Here is a 13,407-nt window from a genome sequence, read left to right on the forward strand (position 1 = left end):
CAGCACAGCAGCACACCGCTATCTGTCTGTCGATCCGTCCATCTGTCTTTGACACGGCTTAGGAAACACAGACAGGCTCCAGTCTTTATCCAAGCTTTCCCTCGGTGAATCGAGGCGGCACACACCAATGACTAGGCGTCTTTTGAAACTAGCTGGACATGGAAGGATAAAAAGAAAAACAGATCATTCGATTTTGGATGATAATTACTGATGATATTTCTTTTCTGTTATTCAGGAGAAGGAACTCCCATACAAGACAAGAACCAGAAGATACTTACTTCTCTAGCTCAGGTAGACAAAAGAAAATAAGTACCCCTCTCTCTCTACGTATTTTTATCTTTCTTTCACAAATGCCCATCTATTCGTATTCTTCTCCAGAGCAACTGAAGCCGCTAAAGACCTATGTGGATCCGCACACGTACGAGGACCCCAACACAGCCATCCTCAAGTTTGCCAGCGAGATCCATCCCAGCCACGTGACCAAGCAGAAAGTCATTGGAGCTGGTGAGTTCAGAACTAAGTTAAAACAATGTACTTAAGGGCTAAGGATGAAGGAGTTGAAGGCATCCCCTAAGTCCCAGTTTATATATTTTTTTGGTGTGTTAAGGCTACAACTTGAGCTCTTGAGTTACAGTGGGTAGACCATTCAGATTGGTATTGATGGATTGCGTCTTCGACTTGCATGTTTAGACATAATTCAGTGTGGCAACTCTGCTTGGCTTCGGGGACCAGTGCTTTATCTCCAAATCCACATTAAATAATAATAAGATAAACAAAAGTAACTGGAGCAGAAAACTGAGTATTTGAGAGGCTATAACCCCTTGAGCCCAAACTCTTATTCGGCAAATAATAGTTTTATTGCAGTGTGACAACATCTGCCATTCTGTTCTTTGAACCCCCAACCCCCACCTCCCCTTCTCCTCCCCAACCGTGCTCTGTCCTCTGTGACAGCTGATTCCCATGCTCCCACACAGGCCGCAAGCCTCCACCAATGAGAGATTAGAATGTTTAATGTAACCGTTGTTTAACTAGGCAAGTCAATTAAGAACAAATTCTTATTTACAATGGCGGCCTATCCCAGCCAAACCCAGACGACGCTGGGCCAATTGTGTGCCGCCCTATGGGACTCCCAATCATGGAGAGAAACACATATTTCTTACACAATCCCACAATAACACACCTCTGTGAAAGGCCCGGAGCAAAACAGCTTGTTTACTTTCTCCTTACACAATTTCCATAACCCTCGAGAGACACTAAAGGTAGGGCTGGGCGATATGACCTAAAAATCATATCTATTTTTTAAATTTTTTTTTTTTACTTATGGGCGATTCACAATATCATTTTTTTGTTGTATGTTTGAACAAAGTGAATTGAATTGGTATTGAACACATCCCTTCACTCTGTCTCCAACTGTTTGAGGAGGATGCTAGCCTGTTCACTTTGTTCAGATCTTTGGCTAAAATGCTGCTAGCGGTATGCGATACTGCAATGCCACGCTCAACAAACTGAGCATGAATTTTTCAGAATCAATGTTCGTTGAGACTCCTGTTTTAGTAGTGTCTGTTCTGCATGCAATTTGAGGAGTTGAGACTTAAAAGGGTATTGTTGGAAAGGTTAACTTCTCTATTACAGTAAAATAATGTGTCCGTGTGTTTGTGTCCATATGATTGATTCAGTTGGACCAAACCTTAAATGCAAATAGTGAGTTGAAACCGCTTGTCCGAGAGGATGAAGTGATCTCTCATCTTTGTTGGTGTGAGTGGCAGGGGTTGTGTGTGTGTGTGTGTGTGTGTGTGTGTGTGTGTGTGTGTGTGTGTGTGAGAGAATGGGAAGGTGCACAGAAAGAGCAAAGGAGACGAGACCAAAAAGACAACATGAGAACAAGTGAACATAAATGCAAAAAAAAAATAAAGGGATTCTGCACAAAAACATTTGAACTAATTGAATTTTGATATCGCCCAGCCCTAACTACAAGCCACAACCATATAAAGGATAGGGCTTGAAATATTGCTCAATCTTGTCTTTGGGTTTTAAAACTGTTTTCTTCTGCGCCTCTAGGGGAATTTGGAGAGGTGTTTCGCGGTATTCTGAAAGCGCCAGGGCGGAAGGAAGTGGTGGTGGCCATTAAGACGCTGAAGCCGGGATACTCGGAGAAGCAGAGGCAAGACTTCCTTTCAGAGGCAAGCATCATGGGACAGTTCTCCCACCAGAACATTATTCGCCTGGAGGGAGTCGTCACCAAATGTAAGAAGGCTCTGTTAGTCTACTGGGCGCTACCTGTACCTAGAACAGTATGCTCCTGTCAAACATTCACTTACCCCGTCTATATATCAATTCCATCTGTATACATTTCCTGCCTGTTTTGGGCAGTAGTTAACATTTATTTATTCCCTTTTTTGATTCCAGTCAAACATGCCATGATTGTGACTGAGTATATGGAGAACGGAGCACTGGACAAGTACCTAAAGGTGAGTACAGTACATCGTATGCAAGTTACCTATATAAGTGAAGGACAATGAGTTACCACAGAAACTTCACATGATGTCTCTCTAACAGTATGTGTGTGCAACCATATGTGTTTCCTCCTCAGGATCACGATGGCGAGTTGCCCTCCTTCCAGCTGGTGGGCATGATGCGTGGCATCGCCGCAGGCATGAAGTATCTTTCCGACATGAGCTACGTTCATCGGGATCTGGCTGCCCGCAACATCCTGGTCAACAATAACTTGGAGTGTAAGGTGTCTGACTTCGGCCTGTCCCGAGTGCTGGAGGACGACCCTGAGGGCACCTACACCACCAGTGTGAGTTATCATTGGACGTTAGAATGGTTGGCTTTACTTAGCCCTTGCTTATGCATTTGCCTTGTAAACACTGTATTTTAGTGTAAACTGCTCACAGAGGACTTTAATTTAATAAAATGTAATTGAATTGAGCAAAACTGTATTTTTTGGGCTTTGACCTGAGTGTTGTCCACTTGTTTCCCCTCCAACAGGGTGGTAAGATCCCCATCCGCTGGACAGCCCCAGAGGCCATTGCCTACAGGAAGTTCACCTCGGCCAGCGACGTGTGGAGCTTCGGCATTGTCATGTGGGAGGTCATGGCCTTTGGCGAGCGGCCCTACTGGGACATGAGCAATTGCGAGGTATGCTACAATTCTAATACTAACCAGGAGTTGGAACCAGTTCAGGGAACAGAACCGAAAACCGTAAAATAACAAACATTTTCAAGGAACAGAAATGAATGTGATCCATACTGTACCGGTACAGAACCGTTACTTTTAAAGCATGGGAACCAGTTAATAACGTTCTTTAATGTTCCAGGCATTTTGCTCTAGTCCCACAAAAAATGAAACAAAGTGCCTATGCAAAGCCCTCACTCTGTCACTCAGAAGCTTATTCCAGGATCTGCCTGCAAGCTGAAAATCCTTGTGCGTGTTTAGGCTACCAGGCTACCTGCCCTCCAACGTCTGAAGCATAGGCTACTGTACTGACGTTACCATAGGCTATTGTACTGACATTACAAGCGTGATTCAGAAGATGGGATAGAGATTTAACTTTTTCAATATACAAGAAGTGCAAAAGGGTAAGACGTGTTTTTAGTTCTGGTGCCGCTCTGCACACACAGCTAGCTAGCTAGCTAGCTCAAGCTTGTTAGCTAGCTAGCTCAAAGGACATTCAACATTCCTCCATAGAAGCTGCTCCTCCTAGGTATAATTCTGTGGACCTAATTCAGATAATGCGTGTCATAACAAGATGCCCAGTGCTTCAAGCCTCCTGAACTCTCTCTTGCGCTCATCTCACCCGCAAAATTTCTGTCGCATCCTGCGCCATAGGCTACACTGTCGATCAAACATGTAAACAACTAGCTTGCCTGCTCTATCTGCACTGATTGGTGAAGTAATTTAATGCGATAGATGTAAAAAAAAAAAAAAAACTGATTTCACAGGTTAAAAAAGAACAGAAAGAAATTATATAAACCAGTATTTGGGGGGGGGGGGGTTCGAACCGAGTCAGAACATTTATTTTGCTGGTTGGAAGAGTTGGGGGGAAAAAATGTGGTTCTGTTCAGAACGAATGATTGTAAAATAATTGTGGTGCTAATTACCATAACATCTCATTGAGCCTCGTTTCAAGTCTGAGATCTCAAAGTAACCTCTAGCCTCTGATTGTCAGGTAATGAAGGCCATCAACGAGGCGTTCAGGCTGCCGGCGCCCATGGACTGCCCATCAACCGTCTACCAGCTCATGTTGCAGTGCTGGCTGCAGGAACGCTCCAAGAGGCCCCGTTTCCCGGACATTGTCAGCCTGCTGGACAAGCTGCTCAGGAGCCCTGAGTCCCTGAAGGCAATCGCAGATTTCGACCCCCGGTAAGAGTTTTTTCATCTCTAGAAGGGAATTAAACAGCAAAACAGAGTGGAGTGTAAAAAAAAATGCAGATTTTGTTAAATTCTTGGTAGGATAGTGTGGCAGCATAATGTGTGTCTGAACATGTTTTAAACACATTTACATGTTGGTCATTTAGAGAAATATAGGAGCAATTAGGGTTAAATGCCGTGCTTAAGGGAACGTCAACATATTTTTCACCTCAGGGTTTCGAACCAGCGACCTTTCGGTTACTGGCCCAACGCTCTTAACTGCTAGGCTACCTGCCGCCACACAAAAAACAAAGAGCTGTCAGGTTCCTTCCTTAATCAGTTTCTCCATAGCTGCACCAAATGCTTTTTATCTCACCGTTTCCTCGCAGGGTTATTACAGCCTTTTCCTTGTCTTCATTGTCGGCCGGCTGTTGATGATTATTCCTTGCTCTTCTCTACTTTCCCTACTCCAGCGTATCCATCCGCCTGCCCAGCACCAGTGGTTCGGATGGCTCACCCTTCAGGTCGGTGTCCGAGTGGCTGGAGTCCATCAAGATGAGCCAGTACAGTGAGAACTTCACCTGTGCCGGAGTGTTCACCATGGACCAGGTGCTGCAGATGAAGAACGAGTGAGTCGTGTTTTTTTAAGCGTTTATTTTTATTTTTGTTGCTAGATGAGATGTTCACCATAAAAAATATCTAATCTGAGAAACTATTGATTGCAAATAATCTAAGATTGGTTGAGAGTGTTGGAACAGAATAGTACAAATATATGTATAGAGTATCTGCACAATGGAGAACAACTGGTTCCCAAACTGGGCCCTTTCTTAGTTTTCCAAAACATGTTATGGATATGACTTCTGCAGAGTATTTTGGGTTTTTGTTCTTGAAAAAGTTGCTTTCAAAGCCAGAGAACAGTTTACGCACAATATAAGCTCTGGCATTTCTACAACTCGAGAAAACAAGTGAGATGGAAGAAATTATAGAGCAAAAGAAAGACAGGGCTCATTTGTGGTGGCCTGGTGGTGGCTTGTGGTTTGCCCCCTCTCTTCCTCCCTCTGTCCTTTTTACAGTTCTTTGCCTCCTTTGCCCACACCAGCAGCCCAGGGCAGCACTTCTGCAGCAGATCGTGGCTGTGTAGGGCAAAGGCCAATGTGACTTATGCATCATAAAAGGAAAGGAGAAAGAGAAGAAGAGAGAACAGCCACTAGAGTAGAAGGGGCAATGTGGAGATAAGGGAAATTAAGGCACATGTAGTGTAGAACAGTTGTGGATGAGGAGAGGACTTTAGGGCAACACACACCCCAAAAAGATATTCAGACGAAAGCACTGTCCCAAAATATCATATCAGTCTTCCAATAATTACAGTATCTGGGAGTTAGTTAGTCTTCAGACAAAACACATGAAAATGAGCGCTGTGTGGAAACAGGGGAAACGTCTTTGAAGTGTGTGTCATATATTCCCTGGTGAGATTTTCGGTCCCATGCTCGATCTCTTGTCATCTGGTTGCACTCGACCTAGCCAGGAACTATTTACGACACTCCCTCTGCTCGCCAGAGAAGTGATTGATGGGCGAGATGGGAAATCCTCATTAACTAATTAAAAATGTAATTAAACCTGGTAATGAGTGACTTAGATGTGGGACACCTTTGCCAGATTCTAGCACGTGTGGACATGTGAGGGGTTTGCCCTTTCTTGAAAATGTGAAATTGTCCTTCCATCCTCCCAGCTAGTCTCTAGAGGTTATTCTCAATAGGTTGCTATCTTTGCTTTGCTAGTGCCTAGTGTCCGCAGGTTTTAGTTTTTTCCTTTCAATTAATACCTAGGCAACCAAGTGAGGGAAGTTTCTTACTAATTAATGACCTTAATTCATCAATCAAGTACAAGGGTGAAGCAAAAACCCACAGACACTTGGCCCTCCGCGGAATGAGTTTGACACGTGACATGAAAGGAATCTGAACCAAGTCAAGACGTGAATTCCCCCGTTGCTATCCAATGACTCTCTCAATCTCTCTCGTCTTCTTTTTCAAAGGGATATCAAGAACATTGGCGTAAGACTGCCCGGCCACCTGAAGAGAATTGCATATAGCATCCTGGGCTTGAAAGACCAGACCAGCACCCTGAGTGTATTTGCAGTGTGACTCAATACTAGTGGTACAGGAATTTGAATCGGCACTAAAGCGGGCAACACTCTGACTGAATATTGAACTCTGTGTTGGACTGGACTGGAGCAGAGCTGCGGGAACGGCTTTGGACAGGCAGAACCAAACTGAACACGTCGTAGGAACATGGTCCAGTCAAAAGAGACTGACATATTGTACATTCTTGGAGATTTGTAACAGACTTGTTAAGTGATTGCTAATATTTTTGAATTTATACAGCAATAGATGTATTAATTAGACTGTGTATATTATACTGTATATATTTTTTATTATCCATCTCCATTGTACAGATACAGTTCATTGCTCAATCTTTGTTTTATATGTTTTTGGGATGCATGCTTCCATCTCTAGCACCCAATATTGAGAAGAGAAAATGAAAAAAGTGACACAACCACTTATACTTAGTTCAACTAATATGATTCTTTGTGTGACGTGGACTGCTGTGCCCTTTTCGGAATGAGTCTGGTGTTGCCGATGCCATTGCAATTCACTGAGTGAAATGCATTCTGGTCGGCGTAATCTCTTGCTAAACTAATGAAAATGGACTCGAAGCAGAGAGTGGACCTGAAAGGGGCTGGCCATAAGTTAACATGGGGCACTGGTATATGCCAGTCTTGAGGTTATTGTCTTAAAGTCCAGGTTGGGCTGTTGTTGGCTACTGTTATGCCTTATGTGGGCTTAATTCAGATGTTAAACTATCATATGAATTTGAGTTTATATAAAAACAGTGTGAAAAGATATGAGGTACTCATCATGTTCAGTTTAACATGCTGTAAAGGCTTGTATTGATTGATTGCAACAAAGAACATCACTTACAGCGCCTTCGGAAAGTATTCAGACCCCTTGACTTTTTCCACATTTTGTTACTTTACAGCCTTATTCTAAAATGGATCAAATATCATTTTCCTCAACAATCTACACATAATACCCCATAATGACAAAACGAAAACCCTTTGGAAACAGGATGCACCGGAGTTCAATTTCGAATCTCATAAGACCCTGCCTTTCTAAAGTCTTTGAAAGCCAAGTTAACAGATTACCGACCATTTCGAATCTCACCGTACCTTCTCCGCTATGCAATCTGGTTTCAGAGCTGGTCATGGGTGCACCTCAGCCACGCTCAAGGTCCTAAATGATATCATAACCGCCATCGATAAGAGACATTACTGTGCAGCCGTATTCATCGACCTGGCCAAGGTTTCTCAAATGACTGCCTCGCTTGGTTCACCAACTACTTCTCCAATAGAGTTCAGTATGTCAAATCGGAGGGCCTGTTGTCCGGACCTCTGGCAGTCTCTATGGGAGTGCCACAGGGTTCAATTCTCGGGCCGACTCTCTTCTCTGTAAACCTCAATGATGTCGCTCACGCTGCTGGTGATTCTTTGATCCACCTCTACGCAGACGGCACGATTCTGTATACCTCTGCCCTTTTTTGGACACTGCGTTAACTAACCTCCAGATGAGCTTCAATGCCATACAAATCTCCTTCGGTGGCCTCCAACTGCCCTTAAATGCAAGTAAAACTAAATGCATGCTCTTCAACCGTTTGCTGCCCGCACCTGCCCGCCCGTCCAGCATCACTACTCTGGGCGGTTCTGAATTAGAATATGTGGACAACTACAAATGCCTAGGTGTCTGGTTAGTTTGTAAACTCTCCTTCCAGACTCACATTAAATATTTCCAATCCAAAATTAAATCTAGAATTGGCTTCCTATTTTGCAACAAAGCATCCTTCACTCATGCTGCCAAACATACCCTCGTAAAACTGACCATCCTACCGATCCTCGACTTCGGCGATGTCATTTACAAAATAGTCTCCAATACTCTACTCAACATATTAGATACAGTCTATCACAGTGCCATCTGTTTTGTCACCAAAGCCCCATATACTACCCACCACTGTGACCTGTATGCTCTCGTTGGCTGGCCCTCGCTTCATACTCGTTGCCAAACCCACTGGCTCCAGGTCATCAACAAATCTCTGCTAGGTAAAGCCCTGCATTATCTCCGCTCACTGGTCACCATAGCAGCACCCACCCTTAGCACCCACCCTTAGCACGCGCTCCAGCAGGTATATCTCACTGGTGACCCAGTGAGTACAGAGATTCTTGATGAAAACCTGCTCCAGAGGACTCAGGACCCCAGACTGGGGTGAAGGTTCACCTTCCAGCAGGACAACAACCCTAAGCACACTGCCAAGTCAACGCAGGAGTGGCTTCGGGGCAAGTCTCCGAATGTCTATGAGTGGCCCAGCCAGAGCTAGAACTTGAAACCGATCAAAACATCTCTGGAGAGACCTGAAAATAGCTGTGCAGCATCGCTCCCCATCCAACCTGACAGATCTTGAGAGGATCTGCAGAGAGGAATGAGAGAAACTCTCCAAATACAGGTGTGCCAAGCTTGTAGAGTCAAACCTAAGAAGACTCAAGGCTGTATTCGCTGCCAAAGGTGCTTCAACAAAATAAATGTGGTATTTTTTTATATTTTTTTTATACATTTGAAATAAATTATATTTGCTTTGTCATTATGGGGTATTGTGCTTAGATTAATGATGAAAAAAACGATTTAATCAATTTTAGAAAAAGTTTGTTACGTAACAAAAAGGGGAAAAAGTCAAGGGGTTTGAATACTGTCCGAATGCACTGTATATTGTGTAGCACTTAAATGAGTAACAATTGGGTTAAGTTGTTGTCATTATGCCATAGGAAGATCACATTTGAAATAAAATTATGCAGAAAGAATTATATTAATAATGATCAATTTAATTTGGAAAGGTATTGTCGAGCTTCAAGTCAGGAATACATTGAGTGTGTGCCTTTTTTTCAAAGTTAGTTGAAAATACAAATGCCTAAAAAAGTAGCATTTCGGAGGGTTAGAAATGCTTTGTGAGATTTCAGACAGTGTAATGTGTAGTTTGATATGCAATTTCAAAGTGACAGTAAAGTAGTATTTAAAAAATAAAAAATAAAATAAAAAAACTATTCTACGTAGGTATTTCTATTCTTATTCCGATTGCATTATCCAGATTTCTTATATGGTGTTCAGCAACAACATTTTTGTGGGATGAAACTATTTGCTTTGACAATGCAGATATACTAGTAAGCTTGGTGTATTATTTTTCCTCTGATTGCATTCCAATGATAGTGGCTGTTTCTGTTAATGCCAAGAAAGTATACATTTCCTTCCATCTTTATTGACCAGCTCATGCATATCCACATTTTTTCCCCCAGATCTGCTTGTGCTCGTCAACTCACATCAAACAATGACATCAATGGAGTTGGCAAGAGCACAAACAGGTCTGGGACTAGTCTATATCCAAAAGACGGTGTTCATAATGTACCCCAATGCTCTTAAAAGAAGACTGAAAATCTGTTTACTCTCTCTTCACGACTTGAAATTTTTTATGTAACATTTTGGACTGTCTAATTTCATGAAAATATGATGGTCCTTGTTTCATATGTCTTGTGAACATTATTAGATTACTAAATTTCCATTTGTAAAAGGGATTTTTTTCCTGGTTTATTGACTTACATTTTTGTCTTTTGTATAATTTGCCTTTTTAAAGCCCCCAATACAGCTGTTTTATCTCAATATCAAATCATTAACTGTGGTTTTCAATTAAATATATATATATTTTTTTTAAAGAAGAAAAAAATGTATTCTTAACAAAGAGCAATATCTCAACCAAGAATTTTGATAAGAATGTCTGGGAGTGGTGAGGGGAAAACTAGCTGTTAATGGCAGAGAGATTTGGAATTCTTATTGGTCTATTAACTAGTTAACTGCCTTGTGATGTCACCAGGCAGGCCAAAACTCCATCCCACCAAAACAGGCAAAAATGTCAGGCGGTCTTTTCAAACAGCTCTTACGCTAAATGGGCATTATCATTTTCAATGTCATAGTATTATTCCAACCACATAGTGTGGAAATTTACACTGAGGATACCAAACATTAGGAACACCCTCCTAATATTGAGTTGAACCCCCTTTTGCACTTCAGAACAGCCTCAATTCGTCGGGGCATGGACTCTACAAGGTGTTGAAAGCGTTCCACAGGTTTGATGGCCCATGTTGACTCCAATGCTTCCCACAGTTGTGTCAAGTTGGCTGGATGTCCTTTGGGTGGTGGACCATTCTTGATACACAGGAAACTATTGAGTGTGAAAAACCCAGCGTTGTTGCCATTTTGACAAACCGGTGCACCTGGCACCTACTACCATACCCCGTTCAAAGCCACTTAAATCTTTTGTCTTGCCCATGCACCTTCTGAATGGCACACATACACAATCCATGTCTCAAGGCTTAAAAATGATTCTTTACCTGTCTCGTCCCCTTTATCTAGATTTAACAAGGGACATCAATAAGGGATCATTGTTCACCTGGTCAGTCTATGACATGGAAGGAGCAGGTGTTCTTAATGTTTTGTCCGTGTATATTTAAAAAAAAAACAGGTAGATTACATTTTTGACTACTGGTTCTTTAAGCAGACAAATTTGCAGTTTCTTGATTAAAAAGTAAACTCTATTTTATACTTTATTTAAGTCTATTTTTGTACTTTTATTTATTGTCATTTTTACACTGAGCTGGGATTTATTTGTAATTGAAGGTTGTTTTTCAGTCTTAATAAACTATTGCCTTTCATTCATATTTGGTACTTATTAGGATACCATTAGCTGCTGCAAAAGCATCGGCTACTCTTCCTTTGGTCCACATGAAGCATGACATAATACATAGTACAGAACATTACTAGTCGAGGACTGAAATACATTAATTTAAAATATCACACAGCCTACGTATCAGTACATACAGTGCATTCGGAAAGTATTCAGACCCCTTCACTTTTTCCACATTTTGTTACATTACAGCCTTATTCTAAAATTGATGAATAGTTTTCCTCATAAATGTACACACAATATCCCATAATGACAAAGCAAAACAGGTTTTTAGAAATCTTTGCAAATGCATTAAAAATAAACTGATATCACATTTACTTAAGTATTTAGACCCTTTACTTAGTCTTTTGTTGAAGCACCTTTGGCAGCCTCGAGTCTTCTTGGGTTTTCTCATTATTTTCTGCAGATCCTTTCCAGCTCTGTCAGGTTGAATGGGGAGCATCGCTGCACAGCTATTTTCAGGTCTCTCCAGAGATGTTCTATCGGGTTCAAGTCTAGGCTCTGGCTGGGCCACTCAAGGACATTGAGACCTAAGCCATCCCCTCGTTGTCTTGGCTGTTTGCTTAAGGTCATCCTGTTGGAAGGTAAACTTTCGCCCCAGTTAGAGGTCCTGAGTGCTCTAGAGCAGGTTTTCATAAAGGATCTCTCCATCTGTACTTTGCTTCGCTCATCTTTCCCTCGATCCTGACTAGTGTCTCAGTCCCTGCCGCTGGAAAACATCATCCCAGCATGATGCTGCCACCATGCTTTACCGAAGGGATGGTATTGGCCAGGTAATGAGCGGTGCCTGGTTTCCTCCAGACATGACACTTGGGTTTCAGGCCAAAGTGTTCAATATTGGTTTCATCAGACCAGAGAATTGTATTTCTCATAGTTCTGAGAGTCCTTTAGGTGCTTTTTGGAAAACTCCAAGCGGGCTGTCATGTGATTTTTTTTACTGAGGAGGGGCTTCCGTCTGGCCACTACCATAAAGGCCTGATTGGTGGAGTTCTGCAGAGATGGTTGTCCTTCTGTTAGGTTATTCCATGTCCACAGAGGAACTCTGGAGTTCTGTCAGAGTGACCATCGGGTTCTTGGTCACCTCCCTGACCAAGGCCCTTCTCCCCCAATTGCTCAGTTTGGCGTGGCGGCCAGTTCTAGCAAGAGTCTTGGTGGTTCCAAACTTCTTCCATTTAAGAATGATGGAGGCCACTGTGTTCTTGGGGATCTTCAATGCTGCAGACTTTTTTTTGTATACCCTTCCCCAGATCTGTGCCTCGACACAATCCTGTGCTCTATGGACAATTTCTTCCACCTCATGGCTTGGTTTTAGCTCTAACATGCACTGTCAACTGTGGGACCTTATATAGACAGGTGTGTGCCTTTACCAATCATATCCAATCAATTGAATTTACCACAGGTGGACTCCAAGTTGTAGAAACATCTTAAGGATGATCAATGGAAACAGGATGCACCTGAGCTTAATTTGGTGTCTCATAGCAAAAGGTTCTCAATACTTTTATGTAAATAAGGTATTTCTGTTTTTCATTTCTAGTACATTTTGCAACATTTTATAAAAACCTGTTTTTGCTTTGTTGTTATGGGTTATTGTGTGTAGGTTGATGAGGATTTTAAAAAACTTGATCCATTTTAAAATAAGGCTGTAACGTAACAAAATGTGGAAAAAGTCAAGGGGTCTGAATACCTCCTGAATGCACTGTACACACTATCTAAACCTAATACATAGTACAGTGCAAATTACAATACAATATATAATTTAATACATTTATGTTGACTGATTGACACTCCAAAACACCACTTACCTTAACTTAAGCCTGAAATTTGATTTAATTTTGCATTGTCCACTTGGTGATGTAGTTTACACACAGTACTGAGTACTTTTCTGTATCAAAGTTTATTTTTATGTTTTATAGGTTACAGGGGAAGGGATTTTTAAATTAAACCTGGATGTAATTTTAATATGGCTGTTCATATTATATTTACACACATTTTGAGTCACAAACATGTGTTTCCTTATATTAAAGAGTTGTGTATTACATACACTTAATTCCAGTTTTGATAGATATGAATGCAGTTCCTGTGTCAACATACAGTAATTTAAATCATTTGAGTTGGAAAGGGCATTAGATTCTCATAGAAAAAAAACGAACAACCCCTGAAATTGTGCTCCTGTGTGGCACAGCGGTCTAAGGCACTGCATCTCAATGTAAGAGGCATCAC

General features: G+C 41.8%; 1 protein-coding gene across 1 annotated transcript in view; it reads left to right on the forward strand.

Moving 5' to 3' along the window:
- The window catches only part of LOC115132238 (ephrin type-A receptor 2-like), a 44,172-nt gene extending 33,017 nt beyond the window's left edge, over positions 1 to 11,155 (forward strand). Inside the window, exons 9-17 of the mRNA XM_029664670.2 lie at positions 236 to 291; positions 379 to 504; positions 2,059 to 2,244; positions 2,407 to 2,468; positions 2,591 to 2,800; positions 2,992 to 3,141; positions 4,172 to 4,365; positions 4,827 to 4,982; positions 6,386 to 11,155. Coding sequence (XP_029520530.1) covers positions 236 to 291; positions 379 to 504; positions 2,059 to 2,244; positions 2,407 to 2,468; positions 2,591 to 2,800; positions 2,992 to 3,141; positions 4,172 to 4,365; positions 4,827 to 4,982; positions 6,386 to 6,494 — 1,249 coding nt within the window. The 3' untranslated portion in view covers positions 6,495 to 11,155. The remainder of the gene's footprint in view (positions 1 to 235; positions 292 to 378; positions 505 to 2,058; positions 2,245 to 2,406; positions 2,469 to 2,590; positions 2,801 to 2,991; positions 3,142 to 4,171; positions 4,366 to 4,826; positions 4,983 to 6,385) is intronic.
- Positions 11,156 to 13,407: the final 2,252 nt, after the last annotated feature.

This window comes from Oncorhynchus nerka, linkage group LG7, assembly GCF_034236695.1.
Source record: "Oncorhynchus nerka isolate Pitt River linkage group LG7, Oner_Uvic_2.0, whole genome shotgun sequence".
In the NCBI taxonomy this organism is placed as follows: Eukaryota; Metazoa; Chordata; class Actinopteri; order Salmoniformes; family Salmonidae; genus Oncorhynchus; species Oncorhynchus nerka.